The sequence below is a fragment of the Mytilus californianus genome, unplaced genomic scaffold (genome assembly GCF_021869535.1).
Source record: "Mytilus californianus isolate M0D057914Y unplaced genomic scaffold, xbMytCali1.0.p SCAF_7, whole genome shotgun sequence".
Lineage (NCBI taxonomy): Eukaryota > Metazoa > Mollusca > Bivalvia > Mytilida > Mytilidae > Mytilus > Mytilus californianus.
In genome coordinates this window covers 43,483,601-43,511,118 of record NW_026262723.1, presented here as the reverse complement: position 1 = coordinate 43,511,118, position 27,518 = coordinate 43,483,601, and the positions used below count along the sequence as shown (strand labels likewise).

Below are 27,518 nucleotides of genomic sequence, written 5' to 3'. Positions count from 1 at the left end.
TCACTGAGTTTCCCAAACTCTTTCTCATTAAAATTTCCACATCTGCTGAAACTTATTGACACAAGTTTTGTTATTGATCAAATTTTATTACAATGTCACAATTAATAATCTTTATACCCACTAGAGTATAGTAAAAAAAAAGTTACATATCGAACCTTTTGCACTTATTGCGTAACACATCGATCTAAATGCAATAATTTTGTTGCGTTTATTCTCATTGTGTGTCTTGCTTAATTTTAAATTTGCTGATGTTTTTGTGGTATTGCACCTTCAAAACAGTGTTTTTACTTGTTATTGTTTGAAAAGTTCAATATTTCATATAAATTAAAGTATATTATATATTTGAAAGGTGTTAAGATTGTATATGCATATAGGTACTATTTGAGCTGATAAATATATGAGGGGCCTGATGGGTTATTTTCGTTCTTCGTGATCGGCGCATTTTCGCTATCGTGATCCGTTTATCTACAGATTTTTTTAATTATATTTTCGTGATCCGTGATCATGGAAATTTATTTTCTGTAAATCGTGATTGACAAAAAAATCAACTCGTGAATCGTGATGAGACCCCCCCCCCCCATCAGGCCCCTCATATATGAATGGGTTATGATTTCGCTGTGAAATATATGTATAGGTAGGGATTTCACAATTATTCAATATATGAATGGGGGTGCTTTTTAAATCCAAGCTGCACAACTGTATCCAAAATCCCATGTTGAGACCCCCCCCGTGATTGGATAGTGGGGACTGGCTTTGTCAGGTTACGGAATTAGTATTTAAATATCCGTATTTGTTTTGTGCATTTCACATCAAATGCTACAAATAGATTCGTTTCTTTCCCCCAACAAAATCTGTACACTCCACAACAAAATACACCTTATCGCTATTCCCGCTTGACCCGAGAATCTGTCCCGCTCGAACTTTTGACGTCATACAACAATCACTTTTCCATTGTGGCGTCAGACATTTTCTATTATGACGTCAAAATTTTACGGGAACTTGTGTGATGTCCAGTAATGGCGGACAAATATCGATAAGGTGTATTCTTTCTAAAGATAAGCGTTTTACTTTTTGTAAGGAAAAAGTACCATAGGTACTTGCCTACAGGTCAGTTATATAGCCTGTTATCGTCTACATACAATAGAAAAGTCTACCCGTACTTCCAAAATAGCTGAATTGAATAGTTTGGGGATGCACGTTTTTTTTTTAATTTAAAAATCATTCACGCATACGATGACGGGTGTGGATAAGTCACTATGACAAATACTGGTCGTAAAACACAGATTGTTTCTTACTTTTCAAGTTTATTGGAAAACCATCGCCCAATTTCAATAATTACAGGGAAATCGTTTCTGCTTCTTCTTCCATGTCTTCATTTATAGTACAGTCCTTCCATGGGAGTATTACAGTACTGTTTTATGTACATGTTCAATGTAAAAACAACATATGTGCTGGTATCTGCAAGTTAACTACAGTGAAACTGGGCTTCTTTAAGATAAGGTTAAAACAAGGTTGAACATCTATTGAAGCTGGACCTCTTGCACGGTAGGTCTTTACACCACCGCACACTGCAGGACACCACCGAACACCCCCAAATTTTTTTTTTTTTTAACTCTTATTGTTATAAATGTGACCTAAATATAATATTTAAGTTATTAATTCAACAAATAATAAGGTTAAGAGAACGAATATCTACATCGAACAGAAAAGGAGTCTATAACACTACAACTCTGCAAACCACCACTGGACACCTCAAATATTTTTTTTTCTTCATTTATTTTCTTCTTTTATAAATAAGTTGTACCAATAACAAGAAAAGAGACATGAACAAATGTTAAATATTTCGGGTAACTAATATCCTTCATCAGTAATTGATGTCAAATGATTCTTATACACACACAATGTAATCCGGAAAAATAGTGATGAATCCGGAGACGTTTTTCTTTATATGGATTATATTTATAATCGACTTTAACAGAAAAATGATGCATATAAACATCTAAAAATTTGTTTAATTAGATGTAATGTAATTGATTTTATAGTTTTATTGTATAAAATCACTGATTTTCTCAGTGGTTGATGGTTTTTTTGGGTGTTTGGTGGTGTTCGGAGGTGAAAAGACCCACCCCCTCTTGCACACCCCTTTTAAATGATTCAAGGGTTGTGCAACTTACTAGTTGTTGTGGCAGTCCATTCCATATTCTGATGGTGTCTGGGAAAAACGATAAACTCGAGTCCTGGCAAAAGGAAATATGAATCTCTTTCTATTGATGTTATTGGCTGTGAATTTGTTGATGGTATGGCAATCAGTTTGTCTACTACTCTATCATTCTGTCTATAAAACATAATGACTTTACATTGAGCTCTCCTTTCCTGTAGTGTCTTCAAATTTAGTGCCTGTAGCATTGATGTTACACTGCTAGTTCTTCTATAATCATGTAATACAAGTCGTGCGCATCTGTGTTGTATAGCTTCTTATTTGTTTATGTTGTGCTTGACCATTAACAAAAGGATTGATTGATTGAGCGACCAGTGTTAAATTCAGGACTAGATAATTAAAATGTGATATGAATATAAACACTGCTTTGTTCTAGACCGATATGCTGTGCTTAATTTCAAAATGCTTGTTCACAAGGTAGCAGTCAGCAGGAAGAAATGTCAGTCAAGGGTTCTCTTTGAGGCAGGTATACATGTCCTGGATCAGGATGCGCATTTTATGAACCCCTGTGTCCGTTGGATGCGTCCTGATAACACTAGCTGAGTCCTGTTATCATTAGATTTATCTGGTCGCTATCTAAAATTAGCTGAAAACATGCTTCTTGTCAATATTTTTACCAAAAATTTACTCGTTTTCATTCCTTGGTATGGGTAATGATAAATTCAGAGACTTGAAAAATAAAAAGCAGTTTAAAATAGGTTTTTTAAAAGACTAATCAATTCAGGTTTTTTTAGTATTTGCCATTTAATATGCACATCTTTCAAATTCAACATACATGTACTGGTAGCTATAAATACATCTACAAATATATATTAAACTAGAACACACCCGCAAAATCGCGGGCATTAGAGCGTAATTGAAAGTATGTAAACTGTTGTAGGATGAATTTTTGTAAAAGATTTATGACTGTAGAATTTCAGGAAAGGTATCAAAAGTCATCAGTACTTCATGTGTACTTGGGGACAGGACAATTTCTTTTAGCCCTCCCCCTTTTTTCCAAAGTCCGTTATTTTTTGTTTTCTGTTTTTCTGTATACTTTGAACATACATATACTTTAAATAAAGTGTATTTGCTATTTACTATCAATTCCAAGTTTACTATCCACGGCGGTCACTGATATATTATATCGACTAAGAGACTATCCACGACGGTCACTGATATATTATATAGAGAGTGACTGCCGTGGATAGTAAACTTGGAATTGATAGTAAATAGCAAATACACTTTATTTATAGTATATGTACATGTATGATCATATACATGATATATAGTATACAGAAAAATAGCGAAAATAATTGTCCTGTCCCCAAGTACTGTGGGTAATTTTAAAGCAGTCCTAAACGGAAGTCTTTTCTATGACTTAAAAGTCTGTCCTATGATGGAAACAATATCTGGATGCCTTTTTTAAGCTCACCTGGCCCAGAGGGCCAAGTGAGCTTTTCTTATCACTTGGCATCGGTCGTCCTGCGTCCGTCATCCGTAAACTTTTACAAAAATCTTCTCCTCTGAAACTACTGGGCCAAATTTAACCAAACTTGGCCACAATCATCATTGGGGTATCTATTTTAAAAAATGTGCCCAAGTACCTGGCCAACCAACCAAGATGGCCGCCATGGCTAAAAATAGAACATAAGGGTAAAATGTAGATTTTGGCTTATATCTCTGAAACCAAAGCATTTAGAGCAAATCTGACATGGGGTAAAATTGTTTATCAGGTCAAGATCTATCTGCCCTGAAATTGTCAGATGAATCAGACAATCCGTTGTTGGGTTGCTGCCCCTGAATTGGTAATTTTAAGGAAATTTTGCCGTTTTTGGTTATTATCTTGAATATTATTATAGATAGAGATAAACTGTAAACTGTTCAGCAAAGTAAGATCTACAAATAAGTCAACTTGACCAAAATGGTCAGTTGACCCCTTAAGGAGTTATTGCCCTTTATAGTCAATTTTTCACCATTTTTAGGAAATTTTTGTAATCTTTTACAAAAATCTTCTCCTCTGAAATAACTAAGACAAATTTAACCAATCTTGTCCACAATCATCATTAGGGTATCTAGTTTAAAAAATGTGTCCGATGACCCCACCTGCCAACCAAGATGGCCGACATGGCTAAAAAATTGTACATAGGGTAAAATGCAGTTTTTGGCTCATATCTCTGAAACCAAAGCATTTAGAGCAAATCTGACACGTTTAATATTGTTCATTAGGTCAAGATCTATCTGCCCTGAAATTTTCAGACCAATCAGGCAACATGTTGTTGGGTTGCTGCCCCTGAATTGGTAATTTTTAAGAAAATTTTGCAGCTTTTGGTTATTATCTTGAATATTATTATAGATAGAGATAAACTGTAAAGAGCAATAATTATAATGTACAGCAAAGTAAGATCTACAAATAAGTCAACATGACCAAAATTGTCAATTGACCCCTTAAGGAATTATTGCCCTTTATAGTCAATTTTTTACAATTTTCATAAATTTTGTAACTACTGGGCCAAGTTCATTATAGATAGAGATAATTGTAAGCAGCAAGAATGTTCAGTAAAGTAAGATCTACAAACATATCATCATCACCAAAACACAATTTTGTCATGAATCCATCTGTGTCCTTTGTTTAATATGCACATAGACAAAGGTGAGCGACACAGGCTCTTTAGAGATCTAGTTTCGTTTTCCTCCCAAAATAACCCAAGCTGAATAATCATAAGCGAGGATGACAAATGCGACTATGCATGGTACCTATAGGACACAGAGGCATGATGATTAATTCATTGTGAAAGGAAGAGAAGCGACACACAAAATGAGGTCTTCTCGTTTAATAGTATAGATATGTACAAAATTTACTGAGACATCCACAAAAAATCAACTTTAAAAAAGAGCAATAAAAATATGTCACAGGCACCAATTTCTTACAAAATGTATATGTTGCTCATTTCATTTTGTTTCAAACTAAATATTGTTAACTGAATGAAGTCATAAGCATGATAAGTAAAGTTTAATTTGAATAATTTCCAATTACATGTACCAACAAACTTTTTATCAGGAAATTATTTAACACAGATTAACATGATAGATGCAATTGGATATAAACATTAAATGTACATATTTGTTTCAGTTATATGCCATTTGTATTATGTTACAGTTAAAATGGATCTTGGTTTAGAATTTGACGATGAAGATTTTGAATCGAAGAAAGAGAATGAAAATGACAAGAAGAAATCATACAATGCAAAAGTTTGTAATGAATTTGTAAGTTCTGACATCAGGCCATACCTGTATATTGAATCACAAGAGTTGATTTTGCACAAGGATCATTTAAAACTTTTGTTCATGTTTATGTCTTTTTGTAAGCTTTGTCTAAAACTTTTACCAGATTACAAAGAATGCTATGATGTGGAACAACTTTAGAAAAATAAAAAATTTCAATACATGTAGGCATCTAATTGATAGAGAATATAATATGGCTTTCTCAATATCACATCTGTATCAACCCAAGACTCAAACATAATCCCAAGAGCTTTGATCAATGGAATATATTAGTTGAGGGTTGATATAGTGCATGATATTGAAAAAGCCATATCATATATATATAATAAGAAGATGTGGTATGATCGCGAATGAGACAACTCTCCACAAGGGATCAAATAACACAGAAATTAACAACTATAGGTCACTGCATGGCCTTCACAATGAGCACACCCTATACCGCATAGTCAGCTATGAAAAGCCAGAAATGACAAATGTAAAACAATTCCAACGAGAAAATTAGTGGCCTAATTTATGTACAAAATAATGAACCAAAAACAAGTATGTTACACTTTATTATCTACCTCAAATAGATGTTTTTCACATGACACGACTTAATACATAATACAGATTAGAGCATTGCAGAGGTTTGATAAAGCCTTTGCAACTCTGACTGATATTGATGACATGAAATTATACAGATTAAGGGTTTGATATATAAACCATTGCCAATCGCCACTGATATTGATATCATCACGGATGGATGATACAGCAGGATTGCCATTGATTGTATTACACGTACAATTTACTTGTATATCATGTACATTGTATATAAAACTGAGAACTTAAATGACAATAAACATAAAAAAAATACTGTATTTATCTCTCTCAATTCCCAGAAATTATTCTATTTCATTATGATTCCCTGTGATTTTCTGATATTTACATGGCTCAATAGAACCACTGTTAATCAATTAAATACACATTTCATCTATTAGCATGCATAATTATTGCTTGCTTTAACATATATATCTACCTGTCTACTAACACTAAACTAATTTCTGACAATTCCATTTGTTATGTACGTTATGATCATTAGCTAGAAACTGAATTTTCAATTGTATTTTTGATTTTAAAAGTCTGATGAATATTCATTTTAGTGGTACAAAACTGCAACACCAGAACCAGAAAATGCTGGCATTGTTTACAAATTCAGGGGGGATAATATGTACCATCAGAAACAGTACACAGAGGCGATAGACTCATACAAAGAAGGACTAGGTACATTGTATTATAACTTTATTAGGTTCAATAAATCCTAGGAAGTCTAGTCTAAAATTTTACACAATTGAGCTGTGAAAATTTTTAACTTTTATAAAGATTTTTAGGAGGATTATTCTTTTCAAAGTAAAATGTATTTCATTATTAAATTCATCTGTACTTATTAATGTTGAGAAAGTATAAGATTGAACTTTTTAAAAACTTATTATTGAGAAATGGGAATTTCATTGAAAAGGATTGCAAAGCGAGGTTATATTTATGCTCTGTCTACTAAAGTAGAGCAGCATTATGTTTTCTTGTCTGTGCATCCAACTGTCTGTCCCTTTGTCACATATATATATATAAAATAGTCTGTCCATAGTTTTGGTCAAGTTTACAGGTATCTGTTATTGACCATATTTTGACCCTTTTATGTCTCTTTCTTTTGTCTAACACTTTTCCATTAGACCAGGGTTTTTTAAATGTGATGATTCCTGCTAGAGATTTACTGTAAACCAACTAATTTTCATGAGCGATTTATTTTCGTGTCTTTCGCGAGTAGAAAAATAACGTGAATATAAATTGTCGCGAATATGTAATTCTTGGTTCTTTCCTCATTTAACTACATAAAGCAAATTTGAAAATCGTGAAATTAAATCGTCGCGAAGTGGGCTAGTAAAGGCTAAATGTGAAATAAAGTATCCGCAAAAATAAGTTGGTTTACAGTATGTGTACAGCTTTACTGTGTATTTTTACTTTATTACACTAAGTTTTTGTTTTTTTTTTCATTTTCAAACATTTCCAAACATTTTTAAACAACTGTTTAAAAACATACAATGGATATATATATCATCGTCATAGACAAAATAAACCTGTCCAATGGGGAAAGACAATGCATTTACCAAGTTTAATGGGATCTCGGATATTGATTTCCTCCTTTTTAACCAGTTAAGGCCTCTTTGTATATCCAAGGGGACAAATTTTTTTGTACTTGTAATCTATGAAATAGGATTTATCCAATTGTTTGGTATCTTTTTGTTACTTTAATTAACTGTCTTTCCTGTTTGGATGGGTCTATAAATTTTGATCTGTGATGATGACATGCAAAAAAGTTGTATGTTTAAAACAGTTGTTCCAAAATGATAAAAAAAAACTTAAGGAATTATGATGAAAAAGAAAAAGAAATTTTCTGTAATTGTCTATTTACACATTTTCAGTCTTTCTATCTTGTGTTTTGTGTATTGTTGTTTTTCTTTTGGTCATTTTCTTTTTTTGCCATGGCGTTGTCATTATATTTTCGACTTATGAGTTGGAATAATCCTTTGGTATATCTTTCAACTCTCTTTGTAAATGAAATTTCACGATCAGGCTATTTATATTTAAAACATGAACACAATTGTCGTAATAATTCTGGTTTTTACCGTATATCAAACAAAAACATTTAAAAGCTACAAAGAAATAATTTTTGTTTATATTGCAGGGATAATGTATTTTGTAGGGTTTGCAGAATAAAAATGCATGAGATTTCAATTTTTTGTTTTCTCTAAAATTTCAGGAAAAAAAATGATTTTCTTTGATTTCATTACTATGATAACCATGATATCCCTTGGTATGTTTCAGAATCATGAGTATTCATAATTTCTTCTAATTTACATCATTAAATTACAGAAGACATTTACTGTCAGATTATTTTATTCAGATAGCTTACCTGCGAACAATAAAACATTAAGACAAGACATTATGGAATGTTTGGCAAGATGTTATCTTCATACAGAGAAATATGCAGAAGCTTTAGATATAGCTCAACAATTGGTAAGACTATTATAAACTATCTTATTTGTCCAAGCAAAGTATTTTTAGGAGTTTCAAGAGTTTGTGATTGTTTGATTATTTTAATTTCAGGAAATGCTACATACTTATAATGGTATCCAAATTAAAAATGCAAGTTTACTGCGAGTGTACTTTTATTCATGGTTATCAATTTTTTGTGGTTTGAGCAAAAGTTACATGTTCATGGGTTCTTAAATTCATGGATTTTATATTAGTTTTCTAATAAATAATTGCAATCGGAAATATGCTGATTCATCTATGCTTAGGCCACACCAATTTGATTTTTAGTTCTTCGGACAAAAGCTCCAAAAAATATGGGGCGAGCGAGCGAAATTTTTTTGATTGTATTTATTTCTTGAAAATGAGTTTTGTTGAGGCGGGTGCTCTACAAGTGGAGCGAGCGGTATATTTTTTTTTTTTTTAAATTGTGCGATTTAGAATATTTGTACATGTTAAAACTGGGTTACTTCAAAGAAAAAGGAGGATAAACATGCTCTTATGCATATAAGTTGATGTATTTGTGCCTGTAGTACAGTCTGTACCATACCCAACTTTTTGGTTGGCTTTGGTTTAGTATAATTTTGATTATTTTCGTCAATTAAGCTTTGACTGCGTGAATTTTCATTTAAATTCATACATGTGTATATATTAAGGAAGCATATCAGATGCAGTTAAACAACAGGAATTATGTTAGTTAGGTAAATGAAATGTGTTGAATACAATTAAAATATGTGTATGATGTGTATGTATTCCAAAAAAATGCCCATGAAAAATATTTAATATCTTTTGATATAGTTGTTTTAACTATATGGTAATGATTGTTTATTGGCTGCTTGACATCCAGTTGGAACTATTTATCCATAATAGGATCAACATAATGAGTGAGGTGAATATATCAACAACATCCTGAGTAAGATAATTATATTGCTATGCATGCAGATCTCAATGTATTAAAACATTTAATCCCGCGGCAAATGTTTGCACCTGTCCTAAGACAGGAATCTGATGTACAGTAGTTGTCGTCTGTTTATATGTAGTTCATACGTGTTTCTCGTTTCTCGTTTTTATATAGATTAGACCGCTGGTTTTCCCGTTTGAATGGTTTTACACTAGTAATTTTTGGGGCCCTTTATAGCTTGCTGTTCGGTGTGAGCCAAGGCTCCGTGTTGAAGGCCGTATACCTTGACTTATAATGGTTTACTTTTATAAATTGTTACTTGGATGGAGAGTTGTCTAATTGGCACTCATACCACATCTCCCTATATCTATTCCCTTAAAATACATTTAACCACATTCACATGCATTATTCTGACTTAGCAAAATACTTTTTCCTTTTTCCCCTGAATCCTGCAATGTATTTCAAACTGGAAGTGGTTGCACCAATAACACATCCCTAATTATTATTAGCATGCCAATCCCAATACCACCACTTTGGTCTCGAATGTTGGAACTCTTAAATTTTCCCTTACAAAAGAGTTCTGATTGCATGTCAATAGACTAACAAGGGGATATGGAGTTTTCATTAAAATAAGATAAATCTGTCATTTTTCAAAAGTTCATGTGAATTTAATATTAATTTCATCCAAGACAGATAGCTCTAGATACCTATGTCTGTTGTAGTCCGAGATTACTCTGACGTCCAATTGTTGTTTTGCCAGACAAGCTTGGGCCGTGGGACAACAGCCCCCCATCTTTTCTGGCAAACAGCTGTTGGACGTCGGAGTAATCTCGGACTATGTCTGTTGAAACAATGATCGGGGATGACAATGGTTCTAACAAGTACTGATGTGATCGTGGTCATCTAACGAAAGATTTTTTATTTTTGTCTCCTAGAACAGGTGAAACGAAATGCATTTCAAATAACTGTGTTTAATAACTACATGTCCTCGGCAATGATCTGACACAACTTCATGTTGGCATCCCGATTTTTGACCTTTTATTTATAACTCGATTTATCACACATGTGTTTGAATCACTCGGAGCAATATATGTACGAGAAAAACGTCTAAGAGAAAAAAAATGTCAAGGATAAACTAATTTTGGAGCGGCATGCGGCCCAAAAATTGTCGGAAGCGGTAATTTTTTTTTTTTATTGAAAAGTCAATTTCTCCAAAACAGGAGCGGGAAAATCCAAAGAACTATTAATCAAATTGGTGTGGCCTTACAAATTGTCTCGATTGAAGGAAATTGCAAAGTACTTTCACAGCAACTATTTGTGACAACTATCTCCATGCAATTTCCACAATAATAAAAACATCGCAAAAATTTCTAAATTTACAGTACTTGAATCTTCTTTGACATGAATACACCTAAAAGTTTAAAAAAAAAATTCTTGATGATAAAACACCACAAAATATGCTAGGAAAAAAATATCTGTGAACTGGTATTTGTATGTTTAATTTAGTACTATAATGAAAAAGAAATATTTAAGCAAGACCATCTCAGACCAAAGATAGCAACTACTGGTACAACATATTGTTTATTAGTGATAGAGCTTAACGTTCTTCCTTACATTCGTAGTTGCCAAATGATTGTCTTTGAAATGGAATTAAATGATCTTATATTTATTAGAATGCTGTAACTTTCACGGAGGCTTTAAATAAACAAAATTCTTGTAGAAATTTTGGCAGTAAAGTACATACATAAGTGGGCTTTTCTTATTTCTATTCCTAAACATGAAGATTAAGAAAAAGAGCAAAAACAAACTCTGCATATTGTGCTCTCTATCATCATTCGGTAGCTTCTTAAATATGTAGGATACATGACTGATAAAACTGGTCTGATAGAAACAAGTTTTATTGACTTAGTTTGTTTATGAAGTAGTAACACAATATTTGGATTTTAGCTACTGTGGATTCATTTTTATTCGTTGGATACCAATTTTCGTGGTTTTCGTGGGTACAGGTGAACCACGAAATTAAATGTTCAACGAAATACAAATTTATATCAGGTTGCATTCAGTCTTTGACAAAACCACAAAATCACATATCCACGAAAAGGAAAATTTTTCGCAATCCACGAAATTGGTACCCACGAAAATAAATGAATCCACAGTATGTCAGGATTGGCATGGGTCATACATAAAAGTTCTATGTGATATGATCTATCTCTTGAATTTAATCATTCTTTGGACACAAGTTTTATTCAGTAACTTTTCATTCTGGTTTTCTAATGCCCTAAACACACATTTCTAGAACAGTCCTCAATCATTGTCAATATGAAACAGCTTTCTTAATGTTAAGATCTGTTTACTTATAGACTATCATATTTAAAAAGGTTCATTTATGTTTGTGCATTTGACATGAAACTATTTTTATGGTGGATAGATTTCCATGCAATTTGTTTTCACAGGATGGGTTACTGATAGTATCATTTATTTTTGATAACGAATGAATTCTAATTTATTATTTTCAATTTCAAGATAGTTGTAAATAGTTATCAAAGGTACCAGGATTATAATTTAATACGCCAGACGCAGTGACACTCAGATCAAAAAAATTATAAAGACAAACAAGTACAAAGTTAAAGAGCATTGAGGACCCAAAATTCCAAAAAGTTGTGCCAAATACGGCTAAGGTAATCTATTCCTGGGATAAGAAAATCCTTAGTTTTCTGAAAAATTCAAAGTTTTGTAACAGGAAATTTATAAAAATAACCATATAATTGATATTCATGTCAACACCGAAGTGCTGACTACTAGGCTGGTGATACCCTTGGCGACAAAACGTCCACCAGCAGCGGCATCGACCCAGTGGTGTAAGTAGTTATCAAAGGTACCAGGATTATAATTTAATACGCCAGATGCGCGTTTCGTCTACATAAGACTCATAAATTACCAATATAAGTCATTTAATAAAAAAAAAAAGCCATTAAACAAAGTAAGTCATTACATGAGATAAATCAAGTCATTAGATGAGATAAACCAAGTCATTAAATGAGATAAATTAACTTAAACGAAAGGTGATGTCGATATTAATTATAATCTTAATGTTACAGGTATCTGATGCCAAATCTCCTGATCAAATCATGCAAACAAATTTACTATTAAGTCAAATACAGGTCAAGATGCAAGATACTGAAGGTAGGACCCATCATCAAGTTTACCTATTTTTGCAATGTTTAATTCAACGCCAAGATATTATTCAACATTAAGAAGAAGTCACAAGAGTCTGAATAATTTATTGCTCACCTGGCAAAAAATATGCAACATTAAACATTTAGCAACTGTGACAGTCCTCTTTACACCATTTGTATGACTTCAACAAGGTTTTATTCAGATCAATACTGAGAACTTACAAAAAAAGGTTAAGTCATAAAAGAGTTATAACCCCTACAAGTATTCATTTTACAATTTCAGTCATCCTTAAGATTTCTATGTTTTTTTCAAGATTATACCAAACAATTCAATAAAAAGTAACAGCTCCATTTAAAGACAATAAGGAGGTGTCTTGACATGTGAGAGGCATATTGATGAGGAGATTTTAATCTGTTTAATGAGTACTGGACCTTCCTCTTTTTGTTGTAAACTTTTTTTTTTAGTTGCATGCAGTCTCATGAATATTGACCTTATATATCTTTTTATGCATGCAAAAATTAATTTTTGAATAGAAATTGACCTCTGCAAAGAAATCGCTTGTGTCTTTGTAAGTTAAAGTGTAGAAAAGCGTCAATACCAAAAGATTAGTCAATTGTTTGTTTAGGCCAGGTGAATAGGAAAATTAATCAATCCTTCGTTATAACTTTATGTCAGAATGTGAGTATTTGTCTTCTTTCAGGATTAGAAGAAAGTTTGAAGCACTTGCTGACAATGCATCCATTTACCTACAGTTTATGGATAAAATTAGGTCACTGCTACCTAACTAAGATTGAACAAAATAATCACAACTCAGAATATCTCAGGATGAAAAGATTGTCATGTATTATCAGAGCCAGGTATTTTTTACTGCTGACAAATTTAATTTTCTTTCTGACTATAATTGTTGTTAAAACATGAAACAGGCAAGATCTCTTTTTAAAGCTGTGCATTAACTCACATCTGCATTATACCTCAGATATACTGCACAGTTCAAATGTACTCTTGCCTTGCAATCAACTGAATCATTTTGAAATATGAAATAAAATAAAGTTTGTAAAACTGTTAGGAACAGGAGAATGGCTCATTCCTAAAACTAGGAACTGTTTCTGTGTTCTTTTGTACAATGTAAATATGAAAATCAGAGTCATCAGGTCAAACTAGATAACTATTTTTTGTAACTTCTGAAGAAAAATGTAAGTTTAAGACAGTTTTGCTCAATGGAATTTATTACGAAATTTTAGATATTAAGTCCTATTGAGTGACGATTTGGGAGCAAATTGAATTAGGATCATATTTCAATAATGTTTCTAAACTGGAAAAATATTTATGACAAATACCAGTAGACTTTGTTTAAATGCAGCATGTCTTCAAAATTGATTGTCGAATACAGATGAAAAATAGAGGGGTTTTGAATATATATATAACGACACATAGTAGGTTTTTTTAGTTTCATTTTGTCTAACAAATTAAGGCACACCTCTCTTCGATTAATCATCATCTGTATATATTCTTTAAAAAAGAAAAGCAATAACTCTATGCTCAATAACCCTTTAAGTTATGATTTTTCATGAACCTATTTTGATGTACATCAAATTGAACTTAAACCACTATATGAATGAAAAGATGTACATAATACCTCAATGAGACATCAATCCAAAGAAGAAAATAATCAAAAGGACATTTAGAGGTGAGACCATACAGTTCACAGTAACAGGAAGATGTCATCAAAATATTTCTAGCTCTAAATTGTTCCAAATCTATATAAACAATGAAACCCCTGTCATTAAAACCCAATTAATCAAATTATTTGACCATGATAGTAAGATAAAGCCTGAAAATAAAAAAAAGTTTTTAATTTAAAAGTAACCAACCTTTTACTACAGTACTTATAAAGGCAGCTATTCCCTTTCTATAAACAGGTTTTTCCAATTATCAGCCTTAGTTTGTGACGTGACTTCTAGGCGTCCTCGTAGTAGTAATCGCCATTACAACAGTGAAAAAATGTAAACAAGATATACATCTATTTCCCAGACCGTATGTAGTTACAGTAAACATAAGAATGTGACCTCGGCAAAAATTATAGAATACATAATAAAGTAATTAGATAAGGAATGGACATTAAAATTATAAGTGTATTGCAGGCCAGGTGTCGTGTCCTTAAAATATAACTCACAGTATTTGATACATTACACCCGGGACACAATATATACGAATACTAATTCCAGGTTAAATATCGATTATAATCATTTGGTATCATAATATTGATTATTATAACACATACATAAATACATTAAATTGTCTTGCCGGGTCGAATGTGATATATCAGAAAAAACAATTTTATCAAACTCATAGAACATTCTGTGGTCAGACCTATACATGTATAATGAGGCAGTCCTAAAATTCAACAATCCTCTAATCCGACGGTCCTATTATTCGACAGCCCGTTTTCTCCAGGGTGCGGTTACTTACATCTTATGAAAAAATATATACCTATAGACATGTACCGTTTGATGATAAACTTTTTCACAGAAATGATTTTTTGCTAGTGGTTCGACTCATGTATACTGCTCATAACTGAGTGACGTTTTCGTATCACTTTCGTCTCCGCATGAATTTAGTTATTAGGTGTTCGATTCCAATTTCTTTTGCAGAAAAATTACTTGACATTAAACTACTAGCTAGTATGCATAGTATAAAATCATGCTCCAGCCCGTGCTAAAAATAAATGAATGTCATTAAACCACAAAAGACCCAAACGTGTAAATTAAAAGCAATGATTAGTTATATTTTTTAAAAGCATCATTTTGTGTTTTGCCAACTCCCCCTCAGCCAAAAACAGAGGTCTCGTATATTTTCATCCTGAATCAGTCCCCAGTGTATATAATACAGTGAAATATAGTATTACTGTATTACATTAGGGATGTATATTGGACCATCGGACTACTGAACTGTCGGAATTTCGGATCGTTGGATTATGGCTACCCTTCCTAAGGTTCTGGTAAACTATTTGATTACCAAGACCTTTAAAAAATCCTTCCTAATGTGTAAAATTTTATAATTCATGCACAGAATAATCGACTGAGGAAAGTTCAAATCAAGTTTCAACAGAAAATACTGTAAATGTTGTATAAAGACAGCAAAGTGAATATATACTTTAAGCACACATGCCTTCATATGGGTCATTATAAAAAAAGATGCACATTTTGATTTATATGGACCATTAACATGATTAAGACGAGGTTTATATAAGTGCTCTTAATAGAAAGTTTTGCTGGGATTTGTGTAAGATTGCAGCTGTTTGTAAATCCTTTATGTTTTTCAGCAAGAACTGACACCCAGGAATAAAATAGTTTACAAGCATTACTTTATCGAAATATGAAAGCACCATCCCAAATAACCAAATATCGACTAAATGTTAACCTCATCAGTACGATCGAGCAACAGCTGATCTGCAATATCACAGTTAAAAATTAATTATGTTGTAATTCCAGTAAATTAAAGAAAACTTAGTTGCATAAGAACACAATAAGGCGTAACTGTCATTCATAATATGTCTATACGCTGACGTGGTTTCCCCCTTTTATCAAACTTTGAACTCCTTACTTCTCTAGCTGTTAACAATATGTTTGTCTGAGTTAATGTTTTGCAGCATAAAGATAGTCCTCATGTATAAAAAAAGCTTGTCTCTTCATACTTGGTTGATTTGCATCCAATTCTAACTTCAAGCGTGTAGCCTCGGGCCGTAGGTTTCATTGTTGTTATCTAAAGAAATGTACAGGAACGGATTTAGGGGGGTGCCCGGGCCCCCTTATGAAGCTTCATTCATGGTTAATCAAGACTTTTTTCCGCTTCCACTACAAATTGTGTCTTGTTTGGGGACCTCCCCCCCTTTCAAAATCCTGGATCCACATCTGATGTGTAGATATTCTATACAGACAGAGGCAGATGAACTGTAGTCATCAGATTAATTTTCATAGATAATTTAAGTTTTTAACAGTCGTATGACGGCGCGTCAACATTCGTCTGCCAGTGAAGATTTACTTTCATACTTGACAAGTTTCATTAAAAAAAAAAACGGATTGTGTGCAAACTTGCATAATTCACATATTTTATTTATTGATTTTTTCAACATCTGAAATTTTCTACGATTATTTGTACAACTATTAACTGCACATGAAATGCCTCCACCTTTTTTATAACTTTCGGCAGTATCCATTATGTATATATAGATAAGAAAATGAAGGAAGTACAAATGTAAACAGAAAATCGATACTGTTTTGATCATACACGTGCGTTATTTTTATACGACCGCAAAAAAATTTTGCGGTCGTATATTGGTATGACGTCGTCGTCTTCCAAAGACACATTGGTTTTCGCACAATAACTTTAGTTTAAGTGAATGGATCTCTATGAAATTTTACCATAAGGTTCAATACCACAAAAGGAAGGTCGGGATTGATTTTGGGGCTTATGGTACCAACAGTTAATGAATTAGGAGCCAGAAAGGGGCAAAAAAAGTGTTTGGATCTCTCTGAAATTATACCACAAGTTTCCATACGACAAAGGGATGGTTAGGATTGGCTTTGGGGGGTTATGGCTCAAACCGTTTAGGAATTAGGGGCAAAAAAGGGAAAAAACAAGGGTTTCCTGGTTAATGGACAATTTAAAAGCAGTGTAAGGGAGGTAATCCAAAAACAAAATTGTACAATGTTGGATTACATCCCTTACACTGCTTTTAAATTACCTATTTAAGACTTTTATGATGTATTTAAATTGGTAATTATGGTTGCAAACTCCATTGGAAATTTGAATTGAGATTATGACCATATCTTGAGAGAAAAGTGGGGGGGATGGGGGTAAAAAAGAAATTGTGGGGGGCAATTTTTTTTTCATTTCAGATTTTTGATAAAAAATTGAATATGAATTCAAATCATATAACCAATTCTAAGTTCTTTGACTACAGTTATTCGGTGTCAGAAACCTATTATGTGTCAAATATTTAATTACAATCCAAATTCAGACCTGTATCAAGCGTGAATATTGTGTCCTATTTCTCCCCAACTGTTCAGGGTTGGGATCTCTGCGGTCGTATCCAGCTTGGCTCAGCGAAGCATTTTATTCATGGTTGTCATGGCGGATCGGTCATGTGAGAGGTTAATGGATGCGCCCTTGTTTTCTAGGTCAATTATAAATAAACCCGTCTATATAGAAGAAAAAATTTAAAAGGAGCTGTGAATTGACAATGTCTTCTTCATGCACAAGTTTATTTGATTGACAATTTATTTCTCCAAATCAAATTGGTATATGTTAGTTATACATTGTACTGCACAGCTAGATGACCTATTGACCTGAACTCCTGATACTGTTTGGGTCAAGAATGATCACACAAGCTATGCAGTATAACTAACATATACTGACTTGATTATTCTATAACTATTAATACATAATCTTTCAGTCACATTAATCAGTTTCATTGGTTTAGTATGATGATTATTCATTATTTGGCAGATGTGTTCGCTTGAGAAAAAAAGAGGGCATAATTTTGGGGTTATTAAATAATTCTTCAGTTTTCCACGAAATACCTGCAGTGCAAACTTCCTTGAATATTTTGCCATGCATTTATTTGACAAATGGGCAAAAGACTTTGAATACTTATTTTTGAATTTTTGTAGATTTTCAAGGTTGTGAAATTTGTAAATTTTCAGCAGTATTCACAATCAAGGATACCTACTTGTGTTATAAACTGCTTATGGAGTGTTTGAAAATAATGTTTGTAGTTATCAGGAATGAGACCTTATTATGTAAAATTTTGTAAAAAAAAAAATGGTATATTTAATATGAATACAGGTATCAAAACCACACAGTTGTCAAGCCAAGGGAAAAAAATATAAAAAAAATATTATGAAATTTGTAGTATTGTTATGCATATAAGTTATAATTGAGTTTATCATAGTTTAATTATGTTTCAGGTTGCTACTGATAAATATAATAAGAAATTCTAGTTCATTCTTCAAAGCCAAACTGACCAACATACTGAAGGAGGTAGTTATTTATTAAATCTCTAAGGAACATTTAATTTCATGCTTATATTGATGAAATATCATCCAAGCAATGCATTTTCCTCCATATACCCTACCCCCAGCCCCCAAAAATGACATATTGAGATAAACATGAAGTTCCCATATATCAGCTCGAAATTATCTTAAGTTCTGACAAAATGCTGTTGCCTAAGACACAGAAGATGAAAGAAAATGTTTATCCACATTGAAGACCAAAAAAATCAATGTTAAGAAGTTGTAATGGATGATGGAAATCTTGACATCAACTTTATTTTCGAAACTAGAAAATCACATATTATAGAACAGGGAATTGAGTCAGCCGAACATTTTTTTTCAAACCAGTTTTTAAACTTATTAGGATTTTGTTATTACAAAATTGTTTTTAATTAATAATCTCTTAAGACTTTGAAACTTAATTAGGCAATCAGGTAACCATTGGGGAAACAAAGAAAAATGACATGAAAATGATCACTTCATACTTAAGCTTTTGATATGGATTCTGTGAACTGACATTAGTTTGAATATTGATAGTTCTGTTAACTTACAGTGCATCGTTAAAAGTGTGAAACATCAGTGGATATTGATATAACATACAGTCTGATTAGAAACTTTTACTTTCGTTTTGAAGCTCATCTTTTATAAAACGGGATGTTGACATAACAGCATGATCTGATCAGAACACAAATGGAAAAATGTCATTATTATTCAATGATCTATTTTTTGTCTCGCCTTGACGGAGTCAAAAAGCGAGACATAGGTATGCTGTTTCCGGCGTTGGCGGCGGCTTCAACAATTTATTAGTTTGTGATTAGGTCTAGTTCATTGTGAACCACTAGTGGTAGGTCAATGATATTTGGTATGCAGTTGTATTAGCATTGGCACATCTCATTACCATAGAGATTATTTGGCCCAGCCCCCTCAGTCAAGGTCTATTGACTTTGAAACTTTTCATAGTTTACATGTATTAGTTTGTGATTAGGTCAATTTATGGGGAACCACTAGTGGTAGGTCAATGATATTTGGTATGCAGTTGTATAAGCATTGGTATATCTCATTTCCATGGAGATTATTTGGCTCCGCCCCGTTAGTCATGGTCTATAGACTTTGAAAATTTTGCTATGTTAACATGTATTAGTTTGTGATTAGGTCAGTTCAAGGGGAACCGTCAGTGGTAGGCCAATGTTAATTGGTGTTCAGTTGTTTAAGCATTAGCACATCTCATTTCCATGGAGAATATTTGGCCCCACCCCCTCAGTCATGGTCTATTTACTTTGAAACTTTTGCTTAGTTTACATGTATTAGTTTGTGATTAGATCAGTTTAAGATGAACTGCTAATGTTAAGTCAATGATATTTGGTATGTAAATTTATTGGCATTTGCAAGTATCGATTTCATGGAGATTATATAACCCCACCCCTGATCATGGTTCATTGACTTTGAAACTTTTACATAGTTTACAAGTTGATGTTTGTGTTTAGGTTTGTTTAAAGGGAACGACTTATAATAAGTCAATGGTATTTGGTATGCAGTTGCATTAGCATTGGCACATCTCATTCCATGGAGATTGTTTAGCCATGTACCTTCAGTCATGGTTTATCGACTTTGAATATTTGCATTACTTACATGTTAAAGTATTGCTATTTTAATTTCAACATTGCATTATCAAAATTACAAAAAGGCGAGACATATCTCTGTGATAACAGCTTATTTAATAGATCAACAACAAAAAATACACAAATGGAACAGCCTTTATTGAATTTCATATTTCACTATAGTTCATCTTAAGATGTTAGAAAAACACTGAACAATTGTAGATCGTTGAATGACAATGACTAGAAAAAACAACACAAACAAAAGAAAGAAATTGTTTAGCATCAAAAGTACAAACTTTTTTTCCCTTGCACCATGATGTTATTACATGGAATTGGATATTTAACATTTATCATTCTTTATTTAAAATAAGGTCAATCCTTAAAAGAATGTTCCTTCGTTTTGCATTGGCCATATTATCATAGTGAAAAATTTATAAACTCCATGAGGCTTTAATATTTCACCAGAGCTGTATTAACCAAAAACAGGCATTTTCCCAAATTAGTTAGGAAGTTCTTGATTTAGATTCTAATTTTGTCTACATGTTGCTAATTATAGACAGAAAAGCAGCAAGCCGAATTTGATGTACCTGATCATATTATTTCAACAGCTTCCAAGGTAAGTTATAACATCAAAATGTTTTTTAACTCATCTGTCTTTTATCAATTATAGAAGTATTTTTGTTTTGTGAAATTTGAAAATACTGAAAATAGTCAAGCTTAGAAATATTGAAAATTTGAGATTAATTAAAGCAAACTTCAAGAAATCACAGTTGGTTTAAGATATGAGTTTGACATAATTTTTGTAGTCTGTCTGTGAACTCACTGTTTTTTACTGATATTTTTTTGGCAAGTTCACCAATCCTAATTTTTTACAAAATTTTCGTTAGGATAGAATCAAAATCATGTTCTTTCGTCCCTCTTTTACATTAGTATTTGAGTTATTCTAGTCCTGGTCATTAATGAATTTGGTAAAAAGGTCTAACAGCTGTGATGTATATCAGATTTGGTTATCTTCATGTATTTTTTATAAACATACACCTATCTATTTGACATTACATTATTAGTTCTCAACTATCACAAGGGGCTCCATGGTCCCCCATCTAAAAATTCCAAATTTTGAGTCAAATTTTTATGTAGTGTTTTCTTTAACTTTATTGTAAGTTTCAATGTGAGTGAGAAGAATAAAGTATAAAAAAAATAATACTTTCACAGATGCACAGAATTTTTTTACCTTCATCAAATCTAAATGGCATCTGCTGCTCAAGTAGCTCTTAGCTAGATCTTTATTATTTTTTCACACCTTATACACACTCCAATATATAAGTGACAAACAAAATTGACAAGATTTGTTTCTCTTCCATTTATTTTGATGATAGCTATCAGATACATCTATTTCCAGCATATAACAGTACCCAGTGTAACATAATGTGACAAGTCTGTTTCTTTTTTTTTATTGTACACTTATCCAGCTTTTTTAGCTCACCTGACCCAAAGGGTCAAGTGAGCTTTTCTCATCACTTGGCGTCCGTCGTCCGTCGTCGTCATCGTTAGCTTTTTACAAAAATCTTCTCCTCTGAAACCACTGGGCCAAATTTAACCAAACTTGGCCACAATCATCATTAGGGTATCTAGTGTAAAAAATGTGTCCGATGACCCCGCCAACCAACCAAGATGGCCGCCATTTTTAAAATAGAACAAAGGGGTAAAATGTAGATTTTGGCTTATATCTCTGAAACCAAAGCATTTAGAGTAAATCTGACATTGGGTAAAACTGATTATCAGGTCAAGATCTATCTGCCCTGAAATTTTCAGACAAATCTGACAACCTGTTGTTGGGTTGCTGCCCCTGAATTGGTAATTTTAAGGAAATTTTGCAGTTTTTGGTTATTATCTTGAATATTATTATAGATAGAGATAAATTGTAAACAACAATAATGTTCAGCAAAGTAAGATCTACAAATAAGTTGTCATGACCAAAATTGTCAGTCGACCCCTTTAGGAGTTATTGCCCTTAATAGTCAATTTTTAATAATTTTTCATAAATTTTTGTAATCTTTTACAAAAATCTTCTTCTCTGAAACTACTGATACAAATTTAACCATACTTGGCCATAATCATTATTAGGGTATCTAGTTTAAAAAATTTGTCCGATGACCCCGCCCTCCAACCATCATGGCCAACTGAGTTAAAAATAGAACATAGGGGTAAAATGCAGTTTTTGGTTTATATCTCTGAAACTAAAGTATTTAGAGCAAATCTGACAGGTGACAAAAATGTTCATCAGATTTAGATTTATCTGCCCTGAAATTTTCAGACAAATCCCACGACCCGTTGTCGGGTTGCTGCCCCTGAGTTAGTAATTTTACAAAAATTTTGCAGTTTTTTGTTATTATCTTAGATATCATTATAATATCTAATATCTAATACTATTAATTATGATTTTAACCTTATTTTACATGATTTCCAAAGCATCAGTAAATACAGGTGAGCGACACAGGCTCTTGAGAGCCTCTAGTTATGTCATCATACCACATTGGTATAACCTTTTATTAGCTATTATAAGCATATACACCCATAACTTTCAATGGTTTAAGGCATCATATGCTTTTTTACTGACTTTTGTATTGGCTTCTCCAAGCCACTTTGATAATGTATATTTACAACTACTATTGAAAAACAGAATAGCGATTGAAATAAACAACACATACATTTATGCTGTATCATATATTTATGTTTGCCAGGAGGCTTTGAAGAAAATCGAGGTGGTCCTTAATGTCAAATTAAGGGCTGCAGTAGTCCTTCATATATATATATATATATATAATGATGACTGTGTCATATTGTTTTGAAGTGTTTTATAAGGGAGTGATTAAGAAATGTATATAAGATTGATCAATGTATCCTACATATTTTGTCATGTTTTTTCAGTACTTGAAAGAAGATTTATGTCAAAATCAGGATGAAGAGGATGAAAGTGATGAAAGTCAAACAGGGGACAAAGATAAACCAGTTGGTATTTTCTCTCTTTTAATGGACATGGTATCTATATTAACAAGAATTTGTTTCTTTCCTGAAATTCCAAAAAATTAGAAATAGAAAAAAACGTCAAGAACCTCATCAGTGGCTGTCTTGCCATGTACTTTGATGTTTTATTTTGGTCATTTGAAGATTTTAGTATTGAAACCATATGTTTGACCATGGAAGTATTATATTGCCAGAACTACAACGATTAGTTAGCTCTTATTTATAACCTGGGGATCCCTGTAGAAAAGATATGGAAACTGTCTATTAGTACGCTATCGTAATTTCCTTTTGTGACTATCTGTGATGCTGCGGTCATAAATTGACCAGAGATACTTCTTATTAATCACATAGTTTTTATCAAGACAGGTTAACATCAATACCTTTCGGAAAGCACCTTTGCTTATTTCATTCATAAACAACTTATTTAAAAAAAATTGACTGATGCATAAAAAATGAAAATCGGCCCAGAATTAATTAAACGTCAACGTTTTAATATAGTAAGTGACATTATTTTATTTTTTCAGGGGTTAAGTTAAAACTGTCATAAGAGTGTGTTCTGGTTACTGCAGAGCCACGAAATTTTCCTGATATAAATATACACTGTGACGAATCGATTAACATATATAATGAAGGGCCTGGATTAGCCAGCAAAGAAGAAATTTTCAGTTTTAAATGCGAAAATTAACCGATCAAGGACTAAATAACTCAGAAATTATATATTACAAATGCAGTAAAAAAAAAAGATGCACCTAGTTATTTATATATATATATATATGTGCGTTTTAATTTTTTGGCATTTGTGAAATTCGAAGCTGCTAAAATATTCATATTTGAACGAATGTTGTCAGATAATATGCAGCTGGTGTCAGTATTTCTATTTGTACATTTATAAATGTGCCAATCATGACTTATGATTTGACCCATATTTATCAATTTGAGAAAAAAACAAAGACATATAAAATGTTATGGATTGGCTAAACCATCTCTGTTTCATTAAATATTTTATCACTTTCTGTCCAAATGATACAAGTAAATATTACTTTGCAGTTACAGTACATAAAATAATTTCAACACACCAGGGTTCAGTGGAAACATTCGTATACCAACCAATGATCTCACCCTGGATTTAATGCGAAGCCTTATAATTCTTACATCTATTTAAAATCTCTTTGATTTTTTATTTTAATCAGAACAATCATTTTACAATGGTCTTAGATATGCATGAAATGTATGCCACTGGATTAAACAGTAATTAATCACAACTTACGATATATTCAAAGTGCAATTTCTACCAAAAAATAAATCAATAAACATGGTGTATTTATTCAATTAATATAGTACAAAATTCCATAGTCAATGTGTTTTCTAGAATTAATGATGTCGCACAAATCCATCAATCTATCAATTGGCACAAATAGGCAGCGATAGGGTAACAGAATCTGACGAGGATTGCTGTTTGCTAAGAATTTATCACTACTTTTGATTTCTTTGTTTATTTCCTTGAAGTAACAGAGAATGACAATTTTGTAGGGTGCAACACGCTGGTATGTAAATAAAATGCCCCATGTTTCAAGTTAATTAATATGTCATTAAATTGTGCGCGGCATCGCAGATGAAATGTTTGAAGTCGAGTCGTAGTAGTTCCTGTCAATATAATACTTCCATGGTTTGACAAACTCTTTCAAATTCACTCAGATTTATTTCTGCTAAGGTTGATTAGAGCTCGACATATTGTAAAGACACCTTCCTTTAGTTGAAACTGTTTGTTGCGTCTGACCTCTAAACCTCTTGTTTTTTTGGAGGGGCTGTAGACACATAAAACCTTGTATTAACTTAAATATTAAAATGACATTTTGGGATGACTGCCTTTATATTGATTCCCAGAGAAGTTTACAATGGAACTGTTAGGAAGATTACAGGAAAATAGATCATATAAGAATGTAGTTTGCCTCTGGTAGTCATTTGATAAGTTAAAGATAATTCTTCAAAGACCTATTTTATATCATTCCTTTCTAGTTTGGTTAACGTTGACTTATAATTGAACTATTAGAAGGTTTACAGGAAAATAAATCATAACGTGTCTTCCTCCTATTAATTTCTAAGTAAGGGAGCTACCATTTGATTTTTATTGCGGGGGGGGGGGGCTAGGATGAAATTTGAAAAAAAATAAGCAGGACCGGAGTTTTGAGTAAAAAATAAAGGCAGGATGAGACACTTTGTAAAAAAAAATGGCAGGATGACAATTTATGTAAATAAAAGGTCAGGATAAACTAAAAAAAAAAAAAAGGCAGGACCGAATAGAGTGAAAAATAAAAAGGCAGGACAGAGATTACAACATTTTTCATCCTAGCCCCCCCCCCCTATAAAAATCAAATGGCAGCTCCCTAAGCAGTTTTCCTCTGGCGAACATCTGATCAGATTGAGCTAATTTGTTAAAGACCTCCTTTATATTTGGTTAATACTGACGTCAAGTTTTGGAGAAGAAGATGATGAACATATGATTTTATGTAGGTTTTCAATGGAAATTATGTGCCCAAAATGAAACCATGTTTGCAACATGATCATTGATATACAAGGATTCCAATCATCAATCTTATGTTTCACAGGGGAAGGGCTTTAAAAATTGGCCAATCAGAATTAAAGACAGCCTTTGAAATTTATCTATCTCAAATGATCAACAATAAATGAAAATTTATTGCAGAAGATCTTTCATTCATCATTCCTACAAAGTTTGGTTAAATTTGGCCAAGTAGATTCAAAGAAGATGATAAAAACTTGATTATTTATAGTGTTTTAAATGAAACTTTGTGCAACCAATGTTGCCATGCTTGCTGCTGGATCAACATTTAACGGAACGTTTTTGTAGCAGGTCGTCCAATCATAAATCTTTAGTAAAGAACTATTTTGCTATGTAGGTTTTAAACCGTTTAATTGAAAAGGTTCTTGAAAATTGGCCAATTAGATTCAAAGTTTGCTGCTGTCTGCTATAGTTTTAATCTGATTGTACTGAAACTAGTTTAAAGGAATCTTAATATACGTGTATTGTTATTGCCAAACTTGGTTCAAATTTGCCAACTGTTTTTTTTTAAGAAGATGTTGTAAATTGTCTCGAGACTGATGTATAGAGGAATAAATAGATAGAAAACAAAGGCAAAGTGATGGTTAAATCTTACTTGGGGCTATTGACCTGGTCAGCTAAAAATTATAAAACACAGTAGAAAAGTATAACACAAATATTGAACTCTACTCTAACTGTCTAAGGCAAATTCAAAATGGGGAAATCTATAAAAACTGACAAAATCAAACCCTATCAATCAACGAACAAGTGAAAAACAACTACCATATTCCTGACTTGGTACAGGCATTTAGAATTAATAAGTTCACAAATAGACTTTAGACTGCACTTTAGGAATACAATACTTCAAGGAGAAACAATGTATTGTAGTTGATAGTTAAATTGCATTTCAAAAGCCCTTGATGATATTGTTTTCTTAATTTTAGGTTTTGATTATGAAAGATGATGTTAGTTTTGATCAGAGATGGTTTTCCTGGATACAGAAAGAAGGATTATCTTAATAAGTTAACAATGCAAATTAAATTGAAAAAAAAATTGTTTTGGGACTTATTTTTTACAGCTCATTTGGCCTTCAATTTAAGATGTCATACATTGATATGTTTATTTTCTGTAATGTTCTTCAACTCCGTTTTTGCTTTGGCCTTCCAACTTTTATTATTTAATCACCACTGATAAGTCTTATGTAGAAGAAAATCTTGTCCTGCTTACCAAATTTTAAGCCTGGTATCTTTGAGGAATTTTTACAACCACTGTGTCAATACCACTGCTACTGGAGGTATTGTCTTCGAGAGAATCACCAGCCGAGTAGTCAGCGCTTTTATGTTGACATTAATTATCATTGATATGTTGATTTTCTATATATTTACTGTTTATAGAATATTGCATTTTTGTAGATTCTGCAACATTTATGTTGTGAAAGTAAGACGTAACAATCCTAGATTCTGTTGTTGTCTGCTGTGTCCTCTAAATAGAATTTTTAGTTAAGATTCATCAGTGTTGTTAAAACTTTCTGCAAGTAAAAAAACAAATCATGAAACAAAATATGAATGTGTAAGTAATTGAATAAAATTTGGCACAAGCTGTGTATTGATATCAAAGTGGATACCCCCACTTATTTTCTTAGCTATTGTTCCAATTCTAT

The 27,518-nt window shown here is 32.3% G+C and overlaps 1 protein-coding gene across 1 annotated transcript; it reads left to right on the top strand.

Moving 5' to 3' along the window:
• The first annotated feature begins 831 nt into the window (after positions 1-831).
• On the top strand, positions 832-26,914 carry LOC127707651 (uncharacterized protein C8orf76 homolog). Its single transcript, XM_052212289.1, has 11 exons — positions 832-872; positions 1,045-1,107; positions 5,358-5,464; positions 6,622-6,742; positions 8,421-8,533; positions 12,548-12,632; positions 13,327-13,483; positions 18,596-18,668; positions 20,834-20,893; positions 23,206-23,286; positions 26,803-26,914. Exons 3-11 carry the CDS (start codon positions 5,363-5,365, stop codon positions 26,875-26,877), a joined length of 867 nt encoding a protein of 288 aa, XP_052068249.1. The 5' UTR covers positions 832-872; positions 1,045-1,107; positions 5,358-5,362; the 3' UTR covers positions 26,878-26,914.
• Positions 26,915-27,518: the final 604 nt, after the last annotated feature.